This window comes from Peromyscus leucopus, chromosome 19, assembly GCF_004664715.2.
Source record: "Peromyscus leucopus breed LL Stock chromosome 19, UCI_PerLeu_2.1, whole genome shotgun sequence".
Taxonomy (NCBI): domain Eukaryota; kingdom Metazoa; phylum Chordata; class Mammalia; order Rodentia; family Cricetidae; genus Peromyscus; species Peromyscus leucopus.
Genome location: NC_051079.1, coordinates 54,839,492 through 54,860,035, shown reverse-complemented (window position 1 = coordinate 54,860,035; position 20,544 = coordinate 54,839,492). Strand labels below are relative to the sequence as shown.

Genomic DNA, 20,544 nt, shown 5'->3' with positions numbered 1-20,544 from the left:
TTTTTTCATCAGTAAAGTCACGGCCGACTCCACAGGATCGATCTGATAGGAACCGACGTCTCCCAGGCTTAGATACAGCCAGAGACTCCCACACTCGGGCTGAGGGTGATACTTGGGTGTCCTCTGAGCAGTGTGGCCCAGTGATGAAGCTACCTCCAAAGAACCAGGTGATAAACGGGTTCCTCACAAGGTGCCTTGAGGGCCCATGCCCATCTGAGCATCAGCTAGAACCCAGAGCCAACAGGGCTTTTGCTTTGGCCAGGGCTCGGCGGAGCTTGGCTGCCGGCCACAAGCGTTCCCTTGGCACCATGGCAGCATTGGCTTCCAACCCAAGTTCCAACAGTTTTGTTTCTTTCTGAAATCCAGGCTGAACCTAACCATCCCCCCCCCCCCAGGCTCTTTACGAAGATCCTCAAGCTTTAGGGCCTTTGGGGCTCATTAAAAGTATTGGCGTGGGCAGGGGCAGGGCAGGGGTGGGGCGTGGCGGGGCAGGGGCAGCTTTGGGGGAAGAAGGCTCGGCGGGGTGAAGTGCTTGCTGAACAAGCGTGCAGACCTGAGTCTGGAGGCGTTACGATCAGTGGTTCTCAACCTGGGGGTCCTGACCCCCCAGAGGAGGGTCACATAGCAGATATCCCGCATATCGGATATTTACATCCCAATTCATAACACTGGCCAAGTTACAGTTATGAAGTAGCAATGAAATGATTTTATGCCTGGGGGGGGGTCACGACCTTATGAGGAACTGTATTAAAGGGAACCGCCGGTTTACATGTCACATGGATCTACAGTCCTAGCACTCCCACAGCCAGACGGAGGTGGAGACCAGGGGGCGGGGAGGGGGAAGGGAGCAGGCACTACACACTCCCAGGACCGTGTGCTAGCCTGGCTTGTACGACTTTCCAAACAAGGTAGAAGGTGAGGCCTGACCCCTCGGTTGTCTTCTGACCTCCACACGCGTGCTATGGTGCACAAGTGCCTACGCTCCCACGTATGAACACGTACACACACACACATCCCTGAGAGGAAAAGATCCTTCGAAGGAAAAACTAAACCAGCTAAAACCTTGGCTTATGTGGCAAATCATTCCTTTTGCGTTGAGCACTGATAAAGATTAAACAGCAATGGACCTGGAGCGATCGATGATGGCTCAGAGGTGAAGAGCGCCAGCTGCTTTCCCCCAGGGTCCGTCCTAAGCTCACGACTGCCCAGAACTCACCTGGGGAGATCCGACGCCCTCTTCTGGCCTTCTGGGGCACTGCATGCACGTGTTGCCTAGACATATACAATGGGCAAAACACGCCCCCCTCCCCCCCCAACAATATAGTAAAGTTAAAAAGAAAGATTAAACAGCAGTGGTATCTGTCTTTATGCCTTTGGCTCTGGTTTTCATTCTGTGTGAAAGTGTGGTCACCTCCAGAGAGATAAACCGGGTGCAAGGAAGCAGGTATTAAAGTGACTCTTGTGATCGATTTATTACAACAGGCAAGGATCCAAACAGTCTACTTCATATGCACGCTGCTCCCAGACACTCTGCTGTCAGTCCCGTCTGAAGGCCCTTGAAGGACCCCTCTGTGGTCCCTTTCTCCTGCAGGAATCCTGAGCTCCGCACTGTGTACCACCAAGCCCCCTTCCTTCCCCTGGCATCCCACAGCCTCTAAACAAAGGTAGTCAATGTACATGAACGGCGTGCACCTGGGCCTCCGGAGCCGAGACCTGTCTACATGAACCAGCCCTTGGTGCTGGGCTTGGGAGACGGCCGCTCTTCCGTATCGCCCAGTACTCGGAGCATGTATGCGCCTGCGTAGACCAGGAACTGTCCTGTCACCTGGGCCGCGTAGGACGCAAATCGCAGGAGACTCCTGCAACAGAACGAGGTGAAAACGCGTCAGGGCCTCGGGATTCCGGCCTGGCCAGAGTTGGAGCGGTGGGAACGCCTCGCCCCATGCCACCTCACTAAGCTCCAAGGAAGCAGCCATCCTGTTGGAGTTGTGACATCCATGGGATACCGCTTTCGGGGCACACAATGTCTAAGTGCTCCCTGGGAGGCTGCCGGTACTATCCAGGTCCAGCGCTAATTATCGGGGTACACAGCCTTCAAGCCACTTGGATAGGAGCCTAAGTAGGAACTCAAGAGCCCCACAGAGTCCCTGCTACTCCTCAGAGCATGGGCTTGCTATTCGAGGATTCTAGCAGCCTAGGTGAGTGGGTTGCTCTGTGGTCCCTTAGGTCAAGGGGCCGAGACCAGTCAAGCTCAGGAAGGTTGTAGGAAAAACTGGGATCATGATCCTCTGATCTGGCGTGTGGAGGGTAGGCAGCTTCCTCCTCACAGGGAAGGAACACTTTGCCCTGTCCTAGGTAGGCTCTCAAGTCCCGAGACTAAAAGTAGGTGTTATTTCAGACCAAATCAAACAAAAAGTGTTCCTTCAAGTTCCTGTTCTTTTCCTGGCCTCAGAAGTTTTTACTCCAGCTTAGAAAAGGTCTGGGCAGAATATCCAGGCCAGATTCCATGGTGTGGATGTGTGTGTGCATGCGTGTGTGTTGCTGGGTGTTGAACCCAGGGCCTCTAGCCTGCCAAGCAGGTGCTCTACCCCTGAACTCTACCCCCAGCTGGACTTGGTGCTTTCTGGTAAGTCTGTGGTCTAAGATTTACACTGAAGACAACATGGGTCAGATGTGATGACAAGAGAGGATCCAGCCAGGCCTTGTCGTTGGGCCCTGGGGACAGAAGACAAGTGGGGAGTGGCCACTTGTGCCACACCTGGGTGTTTCCAGACCCCTACGGACACCCCTGGAGACGTTTGTTACCTTAACATGGCCTTTACACTCGTGCACCGGATGTCATAGGACACTGAGTACATCTCATACATGGTGGCCTTGATGTTGAGGCAGCCGAGAAAGTCCCTGGGATTCAGCCGGTATAGGTCGAAGGTAACTTTGGCTATTCCCGATTTCTTCGGTTGCTTGTAGACTGGGACATACTTACTGCCCTAGAGCAACGAACGAACAAAGATCGATACTGGCCAAGACACTCGAACCACATGATTCTGGGGTTATTGCCAAAGTTAGGGTCTCCTCAATGTCAGCTGTAATTATTCCAGTCACGTTTATAGCAGGCCATCACGTCCTACTACAACCATGCCTATGTACTCTTCCCTCATCAACTTCCAGCTGAGCGACTCAGGATGAATTTGCTTTGGCTTGGAGGACTGTGTCTGATGGATAGAGGTGCTTAGGGTCCTGCCTCAGGGTGCGGAGGAGGCTTGCATGTTTGCTTGGAGCCCTGAAGCTACTCTGTGAGTATGTGAGGACATGGTCAGCCTCCTCTTGTTGCTGTCACAAAGCCAGGGAGGAGCAGGAAGCCCTATTTCCGTTTCCTTTCATGAGCAGATCTGATGAAGAAAATGCTGGAACTCTGAGACTTGGGGAACAGGTGGACCAGGCCTCTCTCGGGCTGTCTCCTATTTTCCAGGAACTGCCAAGGAGGAAGGGTGACTGTGTGGGAACATTAACCACTGACAGAATCACTCCGTCTGCCAGGGACACCAGGTGACCCTTCCGGTTGGGAGCAACATGCACTCTTGGTTTGTAGATAGCTCTACAATGGACTCTGAGGGAACAAAGAAGTCCCAAGGTGCAAATGGGGATGTGGCTCAGCAATAGAGAACTCGCCTAGCATGTGCAAGGTTTGGGGTTCAAGGACAATCTCCAGTCCTGGGGCTGGGCATGGGGAGCCAATCGTGGCTCATGAGCGGCTTTCCTAAGTGGTTTTGGTCACACACCAGTTCCCACTGTATCCAGGGTCAAGCTAACATGGTGACAGAGTTCCCATGCCTCAGGAGCTTCGGGGGTTGGGAGTACTTGAAAATGGAGTGTTCCATAATGAAAACGATCAAATACATTTGAAACTTCAACATCGATTCCCCTAAAAGTGTGCCAGCCCTTCTTGCTAAAGAAGGTGTCCCTCTCTTCCTGCTACCCAGATCACAAGTGACAAGTGATTCTGGTTGTCACCCAGTGTATAATGCACAAGAGACTCTGCCAGCCCTGTGCCAACTATCCACTATTTGAGAAAGAAACATCATTTAAAAATCCAAGTCTGAGTTGGACATGGTGGTACACATCTTTATTCCCAACACTTGTGAGGCAGAGGCAGGAAGATCTCTGTGAGTTTGAGGCCAGCCTGGTCTACAGAGCGATATCCAGGACAGCCAGGGCTATGCAGACACCCTGTCTCAAAATGAACAAACAATTCATGACTAAGGACTAGAAGGGTGTTGGGGAATATTAAAAATAATATTAATATTTTAAATATTAATTAATAAAAATAATAAAAAGGGTTTAAATCTATCACCTCCCCCAGCTCTTCTTCGCTGTCTTACATTGTTTTCTGGTTTTTCAAAGTTTATCTGACTCTCCCTTTAGGCTGCCTTTAGTCTTGGTGCTAAACCAAAATGCCCTTATAATGCTAAGTGCAGGGGCCCTCACACACACACACACTCTCTCTATAGGCTTCTATAACCTGCAGGAAAGGAAGGGCATGACTGGACCCTGTCTTCTTCCAGGGTGGCAGGGAACACCTTCCCATGGGGCTTTGGGTCCCAGAGACTGAGCAAGGGAGACATCTGGTGGCTGCTTCTTGGTTGAAGATTTTGTTCCTGGGGATAACCTTCTGGACTCTATGGGGAAGCCACCATTCTATCTTACAGGAAAATGGCTGAGAAATTCAGTCAGGAAAGGACTCCAGAGTCTCTGATGGGGCTCAGGGGCAGAGCACGGAGCTGTGCGTGTCTGTGAGGGGCTGGCTGGCTTCCATCCTCAGCGTCCAACCCTCAAACCAACCCAGTATTTCAGATTCACGAGTCCTCAGCCAGCCCTGGAACGTAGAAGTCACGATATTCATACTGATGATATCTTGTCATGACTCAGTACTGTGCTACATCTCTTAGATGTCCGTTTACTGTGCAGAGCTTAAAAGCGTCACCTCCAAATACACCTTTTCCACTGGTGTTAGTTCCCTATTGCTGTTATAAGTTACCAGAACCTTGGCTTAGATATCACGGGCTTATACTCTTCTGGTTCCGGGAGCAGGGGTCCTGACCAAGGCCGCCGCCTTCCTCAGCCTGTGGTTCTCCTCTTCCTCTGCATCTCATTCTAGCTCTTCTCCACCTGCTCTCCCACCCCATGAGAGCCCTGTGGTGACACTGGACTCCAGGGTAATTCAGGATGATCTCTCCGTCTCAAGACACACATCTACCAAGGCCCTCTGGCCAGGTAAGGTTCTGAGAATAAACGCAGACACTCTGGAGGTCACACAGGTGACCTCATACAGAAAGCACAGGGGTGGAAGAGCCACTCTGTGGGAGAACACTGGCCTGGTGTGTGGCAAGCCATGGCTAGCTTGTCCCCAGCCCTGCAAACAGTCAAAAGAAAGCCCAGAAGAAAGAATTGGAAGCTGGGAGGCGGTGGTGCACACCTTTAATCCCAGAATTCCGGAGGCAGAGGCAGGGAGATCTCTGTGTGTTTGAGGCTGGCCTGGTCTACAAAGTGAGTTCCAGGATGGTCAGGGAAAAGAAGAAGGAATAAGAAAGAAGGAGGAGGAGGAGGAGGAGGAGGAGGAGGAGGAGGAGGAGGAGGAGGAGAAGAAGAAGAAGGGCTGGAGAGATGGCTCAGAGGTTAAGAGCACTGACTGTTCTTCCAGAGGTCCTGAGTTCAATTCCCAGCAACCACATGGTGGCTCACAACCATCTGTAATGAGATCTGGCACCCTCTTCTGCATATATAATAAATAAATTAATTAACTAAAAAAATACTAAAAAAAAATAAAGAAGAAGAAGAAAGAGGAGCCCACGATTAATCTGTCTTTTCAAAGTTTTTCTAATTTGCCTATCTACAGGCAATGGTTACCTTACCTTCTATTTTAAAGACAGCATTTAAGGAGGATACAGGGATGGCTCTTATAGGGGACACAGGTTCAGTTCCCAGCACCCACATGGAGGCTCACAACCATCTGTAACTCCAGTTCTAGGGGACCCAATCATCTGGGGGTGCCAAGCACACACATGATGCACATATGATAAACCAGCCTGCCTCCATCTTGGGCTTGGAAACCATCTTATAGCAAAGTCAAACGAGGTTTGTTCTTGTTTATGATTTAATCTCTGTTTTTTCAAGGATTAGCTATGTCCCTACCTGTAACCTTAACTACAAATGATTCTGTACTGCCTTTTCCAGAAAACGACAACCATGCCTCTGTTTCAGGAGGTTGTTATGACCAACTTGTTATGCTCACGTTATGTTTCTGTAGCCTCACTTTTTTGCCTGCCAGGTCCCCCATTTGGAAACCCCCTGCTCCTGACCTATAAAAAAACTTATCTTCCCCATGACCAGTGCTGATATCTTGATCCCTTCCTTAGGAAGAGGTAGCCCGAGTACATGAATTAAAACTTGCTTTAATTTGGCCATGATTTGGGTTGGTGGCCTTTCTCCTGGTATCTGTGGGATTAATGCATACATACATGGAAGCAAAACACTCATACATTTAAAATAATCTTAAAAATTATGAGGTACTTGTGTGCATGCATACATATATGCATAATAATAAGACAAAACAAAACATTATCTACCCCAGAGGTCCTGTGCGTCTCTTCTGGTTATCCCACTGCCTCCACAGGAGGAAACCACCTTGGCTGTGCATCTTTCCCGTGAACACTGTATTGCTAATTTTGCATAGTTTTGAATTATCTAGAAATGGTTTAATGCAGAAGTTCTCACGGTGTGGTCTGGAGTGGAGGATCAGGCTTAAGCTCTCTCTTGGGTTAAAACTGTTTTCACAATAAATACTAAAGACAATTGTTCTTCTCTGTTCTCCTAATTCCTGTAGTTTAATGAATCAATATTTTATTTTTCTCTTTTTCTTCTGTTTTTCTTTGCGGGCTAGAGATCCAACCCAGGGCTTTGTGCATGTAAAGTACATTCATCACTAAGCTACATCTCTGTTCCAAGCCAGTATTTTCCTAAGGACCAAAGTATGATGTTTCAGTACCACTCCAATGAGAGATCCTTTCCAAATGTAAGACAGACTGAAGTACTCAGTGGAACAGAGTGACCAGTTCCACTGGGAGCTCCTTAGATCCTCCACTGTGGTTGAGTTTTGTGGACCCGGCACTGTTGACTCTTCATGCAGTAGCAGAGCAGAGTATTCTCAGCAGTATGCGGAGACCATCAGCACCTCCCTTTCCTCTCCATGGACACATCTGCAGCCAGGCCGGATTTCCTTCATAGTTCCACCCAAACAATAGAGTATAGCAGATTGAACACAGAGGTATGTCTGAGAATTATTTATGGGTGTGTGTGTGTGTGTGTGTGTGTGTTTATGTGTGTGTGAGTGTGTGTGCATGAGCATGCCTGCATATACGTATGTGTTCTTAGAGATCAGAAGAGGCATCAGATCCTTTGGAACTGGAGTTACAGATGGCCGTGAGCTGCCATGTGGGTGCTGGGAACTGAATCTGGGTCCTCTGCAAGAGCAGCAAATGCTCTTAATTGCTAAACCATGTGTCCAGCCCCATACCTGAGGATTCAAGAGTCTTCTAGACATTAAAGAGATTTGCAAAAGTATGAAAAGTATAATTCCTTGTTCTTGTTTAGGAGAGTGGTCATTTATTTTAAGAAAATGTTTTCTTCTTTTTTTTTTTTTCCTTTGGTTTTTAGAGACAGGGTTTCTCTGTGTAGTCTTGGCTGTCCTGGAACTCACTCTGTAGACCAGGCTGGCCTTGAACTCACAGAGATCAACTTGCCTCTGCCTCCCGAGTGCTGAGGTGGGATTAAGGGCATGTGCCACCACTACCCACCCATTGAAAATATTTATTTATTTATTTATTTTATTAAAACATGTAGTTCAAGGGCTGGAGAGATGACTCAGAAGTTAAGAGCACTGACTGCTCTTCCAGGGGTCCTGAGTTCAATTCCCAGCAACCACATGGTGACTCACAACCATCTGTAATGAGATCTGGTGCCCTCTTCTGGTGTGCAGACATACATACAAACAGAACACTGTATACATAATAAATAAATAAATCTTTTAAAAAAATATGTAGTTCAAGCCAACCTCTACTGAGTTATTACTAATTGATAAATATCTTTTAATTTCTCACTTTTAATTTTGAATATTGGAAATGTCTGTATATATGGCTTATAGTTTCTCAACCTTGGCACACATGACATTAGGAGCTGGGTGACTCTTTGTTTCCAAGGCTGTGCATTGCAATTTCCATTCTAGATGGTAACAGCTGTGACCTCTCCCCCAGTTTATCATTCTAAGCCATCTTCAGATATTACTCCATGGTTCCTAAGGGCAAAACATCCCCAGGTAAGAAGCCGTGATTGACAGCCGTGATATGTTGGCTCTATTGATGTAACCCACATTAACGCAGATGCCAAAGGTGCTTGGAGTCTTCATTACTTTTCATAAGCCCTGAGATGGAAGAGTTTGAAGGTGGGTTGCCTGATGCACGGTCCTAGGCCGTTCTCCCTCAGCACAGCTGTGGGATTCACTCAGCTGGTGCCTGCAGCTGCTCTTCATGTGTCTCCAGGGTTGAAGAGCGTTGTATTCAGTAACTGTGCAGTGGCATGTCAGCCTATGTGAACTGAAATGGACACGCAGTGATGGCTGGGTGACGTCTCCACCCTCCTGCAGCAGATGCGTGGTTTGTCGCCAGTCTTCACCATCACTCACAAGGGGGACACGGATGGTCTGATATACATCTGCCGTGTAGGTGCTAGCGTGTTCTGGGGGCATGTGCACAGGAGTGGACCCATGTTCCTAGATCACAGACTGTGTTTCGACTCTGTTGTCTTAAATATCAGTCTGCAGCAGGGGAGGGAAGCTTATCCTATGTCTTGAAGATCAATACCAGTGACTTTGCCATTCTGCTTGCTCCTGCAAGGACGTGCTGCCTCAGCGAGCGGGCAGAACTGATCGTGGACTAGACCCTCCCACATATTAGACAAAATAAACCTTTCTCCTAAGTTAACTGTCTCCAGTATTTTATTATAGTGACAGAAGGCTGATGAGCGCGCGCGCGTGCACACACACACACACACACACACACACACACACACACACACACACACACACATGACTCAGCCATGCCAGCTTGCCTGGCTTCCTAAGGATGAGGCTGTCAATAGTCACCAGGTCAGATCTGCTGACCTGCCTCAGCCAGGTAATTGGCCAAAGCTTATGCTTCAAAATTATTTGTTTTGAATCATACAGTCTAAATTCAGAGACATCGAATTTTCTAGAAACACTCGAGAATCCTTTTGAGAGTTATGGCTGTGGCTAGGAGGCGAGTACATAAAGAATATACGTAAGGCGTGGCTCGGTCAACACTAAAGTAGACAGTGCACTCGTAGGTAGAACGTCTACCTCGCTGCTTGAGTAGCGAGGCTATACTTACCGGTGTCCATTTCTGTCCCTTTTCCAAGATCATGAAATGTGTGTTGTCCCTTAAGGTCTGAAAGAATTCCTCGGTGTCCACCACAGTACCATCCTCCTCCAGCACCAGCGTGACCAGGCCAGCTGTGATGACCAGGACATCCAGAGTCTAGGTTTGCAAAGAAGCAGAAGCACAGGATGAAGGATCTTTCACACAGGACCATCAGTGGCATTTGTGATAAGGTTTCAGGAGGGCTGGCTGTCTGGGATAAAGCGACAGGAGTGAAGAAAACCATTGCCTTCACTCAGAAAAACAAATGAAGATTTTAAATGGACCTTTCTCTTCCTAAGGAATGAGATAAGTGATGCACTCATATTTAGTTCCTGTGATTGCCTTTATGCAGAGGAATAAGCAGATGGCCCTGCAGTCTTGTCCTTTAAGTACGTGGCCTCGTGCAGCACACCCGATCACCTACCTCTTGCTGCAGAGGCTGCACTCGGGATGCCCATTTCTCATTTCTGTAGCACCTCTGAGTTGTGCTTCTCCGAGAGTCTATGATGCGTTCTTGTTTGAGAGCACTGTTTTAGCGTGAGGACTACCTATCCTGGTCAGATTTCCCAGGTCTCTATAGTCTCCCTTCTCAAAGAAGGAAAGCAACATTTTCAGTTGCTGGATGCTGCTAAGGCATTCACCTCAGACCCCCAGTCTTCCATGATGTGGAGAGACAGTGGCTCTTTGAGGATTTAGACCCATCCTTCACCATCTCCCCTCAAGGGCCTAAAACCTAGAGAGGGACTGATGAGTTTGATATTCTCTCTCTCTCTCTCTCTCTCTCTCTCTCTCTCTCTCTCTCTCTCTCTCTCTCTGAGACAGGCTCTCTCTCTATAGTCCTGACTGTCCTTGAACTTGCTCTATAGACCAGGCTGACCTCCAATTCAGAGATCTGCCTGCTCCTTCCTCCCAAGTCCTGGGCTTCAAGGCATGTACGACCACTACCCAGCAGGCATGCCATCTTTCTTGACTCCTTTGCCTTGACATTGGCTTAGTGACCAGGATTGGACCCTGAGCTAGCCGAGGACATCTGAGGCTGTAACCACAGTACCTTGCTGATAAGCTCCCTGAGGCTGCTGGCCATCACCCCACGCCGGCTGCTTCGGTCATGGTTTGAGACCCGAAAAGGACGAGCTGGATGCATGAGGGGTGTCAGCAGGGCCTTCTTAGTCTGCAACCCCATGAATGTCAGGGGCCTATGAAGGGGCACAGGGGAGAACAATCCTTCAGATGAGGGTTTTTAAGAAGATATTTGAGACACACGCAACAATGCAGTTTTAATAGTTGCATCTAAAAGAAAGATGCCTAGGAATTACTAAATGTCACATACATCTATACCTCAGAGGAACAAGCGAGAAACACATCAATTTAGCATATCCAGGGCTACCCTGGGGTTCGTCCTCAGCCCCCTCTCCAAATTATATTCTGCAAATACTGAGTCAAAACATTTTAGGGGCTGGAGAGATGCTCAGAGGTAAGAGCACTGACTGTTCTTCCAGAGGTCCTGAGTTTAATTCCCAGCAACCACATGGTGGATCACAACCATCTGTAATAAGGTCTGGTGCCCTCTTTTGACAGGCAGAGATACTTGCAGACAGAACACTGTATACATAATAAATAAATAAATAAATAAATAAATAAATCTTTTAAAAAAAAACAAAAAAGGAAAGAAACTTGGTGGTGGTGACAAACACCTTTAATCCCAGCACTCGGGAGGCAGAGCCAGGCGGATCTCTGTGAGTTCGAGGCCAGCCTGGGCTACCAAGTGAGTTCCTGTCTGGACAAATACACAAAAAAAAAAAAAAAAAAAAAAAAAAAAAAAAAAAAAAATTAACTCTCCTTAATTAAAATTTTTTTAGATTTATTTATTTATTTGGTTTTTCAAGACAGAGTTTCTCCGTGTAGTTTCGGTATCTGTCCTGGATCTCGCTCTGTAGACCAGGCTAGCCTCGAACTCACACAGATCTGCCTGGCTCTGTCTCCCGAATGCTGGGATTAAAGGCGTGCACCGCCACTGCCCAGTTATTTTTATTTTTTTTAATTAGGTGTAGGACAGTATGTGGGCACATGAGTATGTGCATGTGAGTGCAGATGCCCACAGAGGTCATAGGCTCAAAGGCCCTGGAGCTAAAATTACAGATGGTTGTGAGCCTCTTGATGTGGGTGCTGGGAACTGAACTCAGGTCCTTTGTGAGAGCAGCGAGCGCTCTTACCCATGGAGCTGCCCCCCCCCCCCCCCCCGCCCCCAGCAGGTTTGCATTCATTTGCTCAATTCCTTCTTCCCCTTTCAGGTGCACAAAGCAGCTGAACAATTTGTTTCCCCGAGAGACTGCACTGAGGGGAATGAGAGAGACCAAAGTGTCCCTGACCTGGTTCTCCCATTGGAAAAACCTTGGCACCTGACCAGAGACCTAAATGGTCCCAGCACAGCGGTGGCCCTGGCATATGGCTCCTGAACTTCTGCCTTGATTTGGAGGAGTTGCACCAGGTTTCTGTTACACAACCCGAAGAACAAGATGTTCACATACGGCTGAGCCATCACTAGGGCAAAACTCACGCAAGGCTGTCACACCTGGTGACCTGGAAGGCGGGGACCGGGGGCTAGCTATGTTTCTGCTTCCCGGTCAGAGCTCTGTCTAGCTTTGTCCCTCAACCTACTCGTACTGTGAAACGTTAACCAGCTGGTCAAGTTCTCCCGAGGAAGAGAAAAGACAGAAGAGTTCTACGTCAGGTCAACCCCCGTGTGCATTAACAGATTACCAAGAAATCTGTGAGTCTTTGTCATGAGGTAGACAGTGACTCGGGGACAGTGGCAGTGGAGAAGTAGGTCATTAAGCAGTGCCAGGTTGGAGTTTTCAATAGACAACCACATTTGGTGGGGTGGTGGGGGGGACGGCTTTTGAAATGAGGTCTCACTATGTACTTCAGGGTGACCAGGAACCCCTGAGCCTCTCTTACCAGGCTTGTGTGTGCGTCACCACACCTGACTCTCTATCCACAGCTTTCTTACCTTGGCATCTACCCCGCCAGATTCTATCCCTCCCACAGGAGACTCTGAACCTCCCGGTGGAGATGAGTCTATCTCCTACTACTGAGCAAGAGGCCATTGCTATTACCCATGAGGCCTCTGGAAGCTGCTCACAGAGCCCAGGGTCTGCCTGAACATTTCCCTCCCATCTCCACTACGTGCCATTTATTTTCTAGTCAAAAGCATAACAGGACGAAGTCAGAGACACAAAAGAACAGGGCCATGCTTTCAAATGCCGGGTCTAGCCACTAGCAGAAGGCAGAACATCTTCGCCCTTGTTACCAGGGTCCTAGGTCTCTTCATTGGAAAAAGATGCTTGTCTCCCCAAACGCCCCCCTCTACACTCCAGTAACCTGACGCAGCTGAAGAGCTCAAAAGTCCCCATTGTCTTTTCCCATCTGACAAGATAAGGGCTGGCAATCACTGGGCCCTCGCTGCCTCTGCCTGCCCTCAAGGAAGTCTTCTTGGCTACGAAAGGACAGTGGATCTTTTGTTCTTAGCCTACTATTTCCTAACCAAGAACTGGCTCATTGCTGGAGATAAGTCGTGGACTAACACACACACACACACACACACACACACACACACACACACACACACACTATGGAAATCAAATTCTGACATTTTGGTCAAGGGTGAGTGCCTTAATGTGTCAAATTATAAAATAATAGGCTCAGTTGATACAACAAATAATAAAACCTTGCAGATTCTCAGGGCTCACTCTATATAGCCTAGTCTATCTGTGAGCCCTAGGTTCCAAAGAGAGACCCTGTTTCAACCCCCACCTCTCTCTCTCAGATCAAGACTATCTTAGAAGACATGAAGGGGTTAAATGCACTTTTATGCACACTAAACCTGCTTAACAAACACGTTGAGTACTGACCACTCCAACTCAACGATCAGTAGGGCCAGGCTGCTAAATGAACACGGCAGGGCGTTAAAGAACAGGGTGCAACTCCTGCTTATTTTGTCGCATAGGAAGGACAGACGCTTCACATCCGGCCACTGGCACATTGCTGAAAGTGGGGTTTCTATTTCCACCCCTAACCCAATATTCTGACTCGTCAATGTTAAGACAGATTGCCTAAGGAAAACTCTTTAGTAGTTAGCAGAGCATAAGCCCTGGTTCAGTCTTCCTTCCTTGATGGCTCCCCGAAAGCAAAAGAGCAACACCATGGAGAGACCTCAGAATTCTGCTTCTTCACCGTGTCAACAGAGAAGACAGTTGCTCCCTAATTCCTTGGAAAATGGGTGCAGACAGTTCTATGAAATAGGAAGGAAGTAACTCATTGAAGGAAAAATAATAAGGAAACGGACTTTAAGGAAGTAGGTTGGTTAGTGGAAATCAGACTTCATAGAATATTCTGGAAAACTGTCAAACATCAGCTCTCCCAGAAGAAGGGGTAACAGGGGCGCTTTGCTTCCTTCCTTGAGGGAAGTTATAGAAATATGTGGCACAAAGCAAGAAGCCATAGATAGACAGTCTACGTGGACTTTTCTCCAGTAAGATGACTAAACCCTCCCCACATACATACATCTACACGCCAGAGGAAAAAGACCAAAACCAAGATCAAAATCTCCACACTTTAACATCAAGGCCATGACTCCTTCGGACCTCATCTTAGTGACCTACATGTCTTACACAGGAGCCTGATTCCCATGATCCAATGCACCTGGATAAGACCAGTTTCGAGGGGAAATAAAATGCATGTTGTAAAATTTATTGCTTTACATATAACAACATGTCCACCAGATTTGGACCCCATATCAAGTGCCTACAAGAAAACTAAGTAACTCCTCCATAACTACTATGGAAGACTTCTATGCCCTCTCAGGCACCTGGGAGCCCGCCTGCTGCCTCTTTGTAGTGTATTTCAATCAATTCCCTCTGCCCTTTGCACCTTTGGTAAATTCTTTTACCGCCTGCACCACTGGCCTTGCCTCCCATTCCACATGGAAGTCTATAAAAAGCTTTCTCTGTATGCCTCCCACGGGATGAAGTTTATCCTGAAAGTGCTGGAGGAAAGGCCCTGGAACCAGGGCTTGGAGAGAAATACAGCTGTCTCTCAGTATCCTCAGGGGATGGGTTCCAGGAGCCACAGTATCCCCAGATCCACAAATGCTCACACCCCTTATATAAGATGTAGAATTTGTAGAACCTACACCTATACCCAACACAATGTAAATAGCTGCTTTACTCTATACAGAGCGGGGAAGGAAAAGACCAAGTCTGCACAGGTGCAACCGAAAAAATACAGCTGTTTTCAAAAGCCAGAGATAGTGGTGCACACCTGCACCCTCAGGTGGCACACACCTGCACCCTCAGGTGGCACACACCTGCACCCTCAGGAGGCACACACCTGCACCCTCAGGTGGCACACACCTGCACCCTCAGGAGGCACACACCTGCACCCTCAGGAGGCACACACCTGCACCCTCAGGTGGCACACACCTGCACCCTCAGGAGGCACACACCTGCACCCTCAGGAGGCACACACCTGCACCCTCAGGAGGCACACACCTGCACCCTCAGGAGGCACACACCTGCACCCTCGGGTGGCACACACCTGCACCCTCAGGTGGCACACACCTGCACCTCAGGAGGCACACACCTGCACCCTCAGGTGGCACACACCTGCACCCTCAGGTGGCACACACCTGCATCCTCAGGAGGCACACACCTGCACCCTCAGGTGGCACACACCTGCACCCTCAGGAGGCACACACCTGCACCCTCAGGAGGCACACACCTGCACCCTCAGGAGGCACACACCTGCACCCTCAGGAGGCACACACCTGCACCCTCAGGTGGCACACACCTGCACCCTCAGGTGGTACAGATCTGCAGCTGGTACAAAATGACTGCACTCTCACTACCTGAAGAGGCAGAAGCAGGCAGATCACAAGTTAGAGACCAGCCTGGGCTACCTAGGGAAATCTAGACTTAGTATCAAGGAAAACAACCAACCTACCCCCTCTCCAAACAAAATCAATCAATCGCCTATTCCCCACCCCCCCTGCAGTTGGTAGAATCCTTGGAGGCAGATGCCATGGGTGTGGAGGCCAGCCGTACTGTGGTATTATTAGTGACAGAAGCTATTCAGGGATCCTCCATAGCTGCTGTGTGTTTCACCGTTGTTCACAAAATGAGAAATGCATATGAGGGAAGTAAAGGGCGGAATTTTATCAGCCAAACACCGTGGGGGCAAGAATATGTGATAGCATTAAGGTAGGCCATGGTGAGGTCAAACACTGAGAAGCAGAGAGAGGAGGCAATGATTGAGTAGTGTCCATCAGGCTTAGAGAGGCGTCTCTGCGCTGTGGGGCAGCATCCAAGGGTAGCAGGGCCCAATGGCAAATGTCAGCAAATTAGGTTTCCCATGGCCAAGCTCCACACATGGCTCTTTGTAGATAGCACACACAGTTTGGAATGTGCCTGCCCAGAAGTCTGAACACAGGCTGCCTGACCTGAGTCTGTTCTTAGTGACCTAACAGAATGCTTGGTATAAAGGGCATAGAACACAAGCCTGAAGCCTTTGAACACTTTGCAACATTATTATAAAAGGAGGTCTGGTTCCTGAAACAGAAACCTGGAGATTTGCTTTGTAGCAAACTTGTCTTTCTAATATCACCAGGGACTCCCGTATAAATTCTAAACTGGAAGAGCAGCTGTACAAAACCAAGTTCCTTATAAAAGCAAAGACACTCGAATTCTTTCTTGAGTGACTGATATGGAGATGGAGCCCATGGTCTCAGACTTGCTAGGCACTCTCTGTACCACCCAGCAGCACCCAGCCACAGAAGCTCCAAATAATTACAAATGCTCATGGTGCCCTTTCAGGGTAAATATCAGCTTGGTAAGAACTTCAGAGTTTGGCCAAAGTAGATTTTGTCTGTAGGTTGTAATAAACACCTACAAATATCCAGAGTTTTGCTAGAAGATTCCAGGTCTCTTTCCTTATTACCACGGTCTCCAGTGGCTACAACCTGTCAACAAGCTGTTTAAGAATGTGTATTAGGGGCTGGAGAGATGACTTGGCAGTTAAGAGTGCATACTGCTCTTGAGAAGGACTCCAGTTTGGTCCTTCTCAAGAAATTAAAAAAAAAAAAAATCGATAAAGAAGAATTAGTACTTTGTGTGAATGTGAGTCTGTGGACACACACACAGAGCTGAAGGGGGACATGGAGTGTCCTGCTTTACAGTCTCTCTGCTTTGTTCTTTTGTGACAAGTCTTTGGCTGAGGCTAGAGCTAGGCTGGTGGCCAGTGAGCCCCAGCCATCCTCCTCTCTGTTTCCACAGGCTGGGGTTCCGGGTGCCTGTGGTCATGCCTGCTTTACATCAGGATGCTGGGACCTGAATCCAGGTCTTTATGCTTATGAAGAAGCACCCCTCCCCCCCCCGCATGCTCAATTTCTCCTGCTTCATAATTGTTTGCAAGTGTCCCTTCTCTCCCATCTCTGCCCAGGGCTTTCTCTAAGCCAGTCATGCACACCACCACACCCTCGGTACAATACCTAACTTTTTAAATAAGGTGTTTATTGATTAAGTTACCTCCCTGGGAGAATCCCGTTATGAACGAATGAACGACAGCCACTGTGCTGGGCTATTTAAACTCGCTGAAAGGAAGCAGAAACACAGCTTGACTGCAAAGAACACACAGTGGACCTTGCCTGTGGCTCTTTAGCCTGGACAGGATTTTAAGGAAGGGTGGGGAAGGGGGAAGAATATTTTCCCTCCAGCAAGTATTCTAGGTTGTTTTCTTCCCGTTTGGGTTGGAATTCACGTTGTGCCAAAGGGTCAGGGCAGGCGGGTCTGGAAGTAGGTTATTACTTTGAGAACTGAAGCAAGCTGGTCACTAACAAAAAGGCACGGGCTCCTGGGGCTTGCCAAGCTGGAATGGAGGGTGTCACAGATCATATATTCTCCCATGTTTTGATCTTGGGAGTCACTTCCACCTCACACGTGACACCTAAGAGACGCACCCAGATACATTTGGATTTCCTTGAACTGTTGTGTGGTTAGATGCAAGGGTAAGCTCGGCCTTCACGCCTCCCACTCTGAGGCCAACTGGCAACTGCTTACTGAACACTAACATCCGTAAACCTCGGCCCTTGAAAAAAAAAAACCACAGAGTCACTGCTCTTGTCCTTGAGATTAAAAGTGTTGGGGAGGCGGATGGCATGTCTAGCTGTGAAGGTGGTAAAGAGAAACCCCTGGATCAGTGTGAGCCGTCGGACAAGACGGATGGGGAAAACAAGGTCTCCCAGAACAAGCACAGATAGGGAGAGCCTATCTCTGAGCGAGGCAGGAATTAAGAGATCTGGCAAAGAGCTGTTCTTACGCTGTGAAGCTGACCCATGATCCTCTCCATTTAAACATCCATGTTCCTCCCACACATCTCCTGAGGCTGATAGCTAGAATGCAGTGTTATTTGGGAGCCTTTACAAGTCCCCTGGTGCCCCTAAAGTTAAGGTGTTTTTTTTTTTTTTTTTTTTTTTTTTTTTTAAATTTCTTTCAAGAGGAAGCAGCGGCTGTGCCCGAAGAGCAGCCTTTTCATTTTGGTAGCTGCTTTTCTCACCTTGAGAATTGACACACGGTTTCCCCTAGGACCCTGTCTCATAAGCTGCTGGACAGCACCTACGGTTGGTGACCCTATTCTTCCTCATCCACATTTCTCTGCAAGAGGTACGCCTTGGGGCCTGCATTTATATGCACTTGGGTCTCTTCATCCTTTAGCAGTATTTTCACCTCCAAGATCTCACTGTTTACCCAGTTCTGTAAAGTCGCTGCCATGCAGCCGGTCTCGACTCTGAAAGCCAGTCGTCTGGATGGAAGAATCAGAGGCAGGAGGATTATGAGTTGAGACCAGCCTGAACGATATAGCTAGGCCTTGGAGGGAGACCCGGAATGTCTGCCAGCCTTTCTTTCTCTGTCTATATGTTTCTAATTCCTTCTGTCTGGGTCTTATTCTCGATCTCTGTGTCTCTCATCCTCACTGTCTCTCATTCCCTGTCTCTGTGTCTCTCCGGGTCTCCGTCTCTTTCTTACACAGACATACACACACCCCTCTGCCTCCTAACGCCTGGGATAGTATCAAGAACTAGAATGTTCCATCAGCATATGGAGATAAACCGAAGGGGAGTGACGCCAGCACCTTGAGCAAGGCCTAGATGTGGGGTTGGCTGGGAGCCAAAACTGCCCTCGCAAACCTGGGTGAGCCCAGCCTCCCCTGGGTAGGCAGAGCCCATGCTCACCCGAAGTACCTAAACCGGGACTCTCTCCCCTCAACCCCCAACTCGGTTCTCAGTCCCAGGACCCGGAGAAGCCCTGTCCCTCCAGCATGGACACATGCCAGGGTTTGTAACCATAGTCCGTAGGAGCTGCAAGAGATGCGGCCACCCCCGCGCGTCCACCCCTGCCCCTTGTCTCGCGGACTCCCCCGCACCTCGGGAGCGCCCCACCGGGCACCTGCGACCCTCCGCGGGAGGAACCTCGGGGCTGCTGGGGGTGGGTGGGTGGACGCTGACTGGCGAGGGTGGGGACTAGGCCCGGGGGCTTGGACTTGCAGGGGGACCCCAACCGAGGGAGCGGAGGCAGGGAACGGATGGGGTGTGCGAGGGAGGAGGAGCGAGGGTTCAAGAGAACGCACAGGGGAGAGAGTGACTTGGGTCGCCGGAGGACCCGGGGAGCAGAGGAAATGGAGACGAGCGAGCGGGGTACCCCGGACGCAGGGGGTGGCGGGCTGCACTCGCCTGATGAGGGCTCCCGCGTAGTCCCTGGCGGTCTCCATTGGCGCGGGTCGTCCAGACGTCCCCAGGCCGGGCCCTCTTAAAGCTCTGCCCTGTCCGCCCCGCCCCGCGGCGACTTGACCCGACCCGGCCCGGACCTTGGCGACAGACAGCGCTTCTGCCAGCAGCAAACAGTTCTGGCTCCCACGCCTGGGTCCCGGGGCCACGCCCCTTCGTGGGCAAACGGTACCGAGGGCCCCGGAACCCCAGATTTGGTGGTGTTGGTGGCTATTGTCAGTTCGTTGGTCTTTCTCCTCTAGAGGCTGGGGTAACTGGTGACATTACCACGGCCAGCGGCAGCATCGCTTGACCGTGGAAAAGCAGGTGTGCTTGGGGGCGAGCGGAGTGCCCGAACCCCCTGTCTTCAGGCTGGAGTCTCCAGAGCCCGACTCGGGGCTGGGCGGCTGGCCAGCGACTTCCCGGGGCACAGGGGGAAGTGGCCGGGGATACGCGGAAGCGCAGCACTTCGGGTTCTCGGAGGTGCCAGGGCTTCCGTGTGGGTTAAGATGACAATTAGGTAGAGGGAGAGGAGGAAGCATCCGGCTGCCACCATTCATTACTAGAGTTGTAGGTTGGCTTCTTGAGGGACCGGAAGGAAAGCTCAGAATTGATGGGGCCAGGAGAGGTTTCCGCTCGCAGTGAGCACAGGCTGCCCCACGCCCTCGAGGAGCCGAGTGGATGGGCATGCACCAGCGCTCCGCTGCGAAGACGACCTTCTTCGCAAGCTGTGAACTCTGGAACTGCGAGTTGCTGGAAGATCCTTTCCGCTCAGCATCGCTGGCCAGAAGCTCTTGGTACTGTGCTCCAGGCGTGATCTCTAGCCCTCTTCTTCAGGCTGCTCCGTCTTCGGGAGTCCTCGGTGTCAACAAACCTCACCTGACCCGCTGGAAAATAGAAGCCAAAAGCAATTTCCGGTGAACGCCCTGCAAGAGGCTCCCAGAGCAAGCAGCCTGTCCAGCCCGGAGCTATGGCGCTGGACAAAGCCACCTGAGGTCATTAGCGGACCCTCCCATTGATACTTCACCTAGAAGGAGAGACCATGGGGCCAATCAATTCAAATCACCTTTACGAAAATGCCCTTCTGTAGAGAAAGTCTAATGTCCAGACACACAGGGTATCGGAGTGAACATCTGCTCAGCCAGGTTCAGATGTCTTTGCTTGTTTGTTTAAACACCTTCGATTGAAATCCTTAGTCTCTCCCTGTCCCTCCCTCCCCACACCCTCTGTAGACCAGGCTAG

General features: G+C 49.6%; 1 protein-coding gene across 1 annotated transcript; it reads right to left on the bottom strand.

The window, feature by feature from the left end:
• Positions 1 to 1,447: 1,447 nt before the first annotated feature.
• On the bottom strand, positions 1,448 to 20,076 carry Cidea (cell death inducing DFFA like effector a). The gene is made up of 5 exons (XM_028856205.2): positions 19,270 to 20,076; positions 10,540 to 10,684; positions 9,459 to 9,605; positions 2,806 to 2,987; positions 1,448 to 1,859 (listed from the first exon to the last, which is right to left on the bottom strand). The coding sequence occupies exons 1-5, from the start codon at positions 19,305 to 19,307 to the stop codon at positions 1,718 to 1,720; spliced, it is 654 nt and encodes a 217-aa protein (XP_028712038.1). The 5' UTR covers positions 19,308 to 20,076; the 3' UTR covers positions 1,448 to 1,717.
• Positions 20,077 to 20,544: the final 468 nt, after the last annotated feature.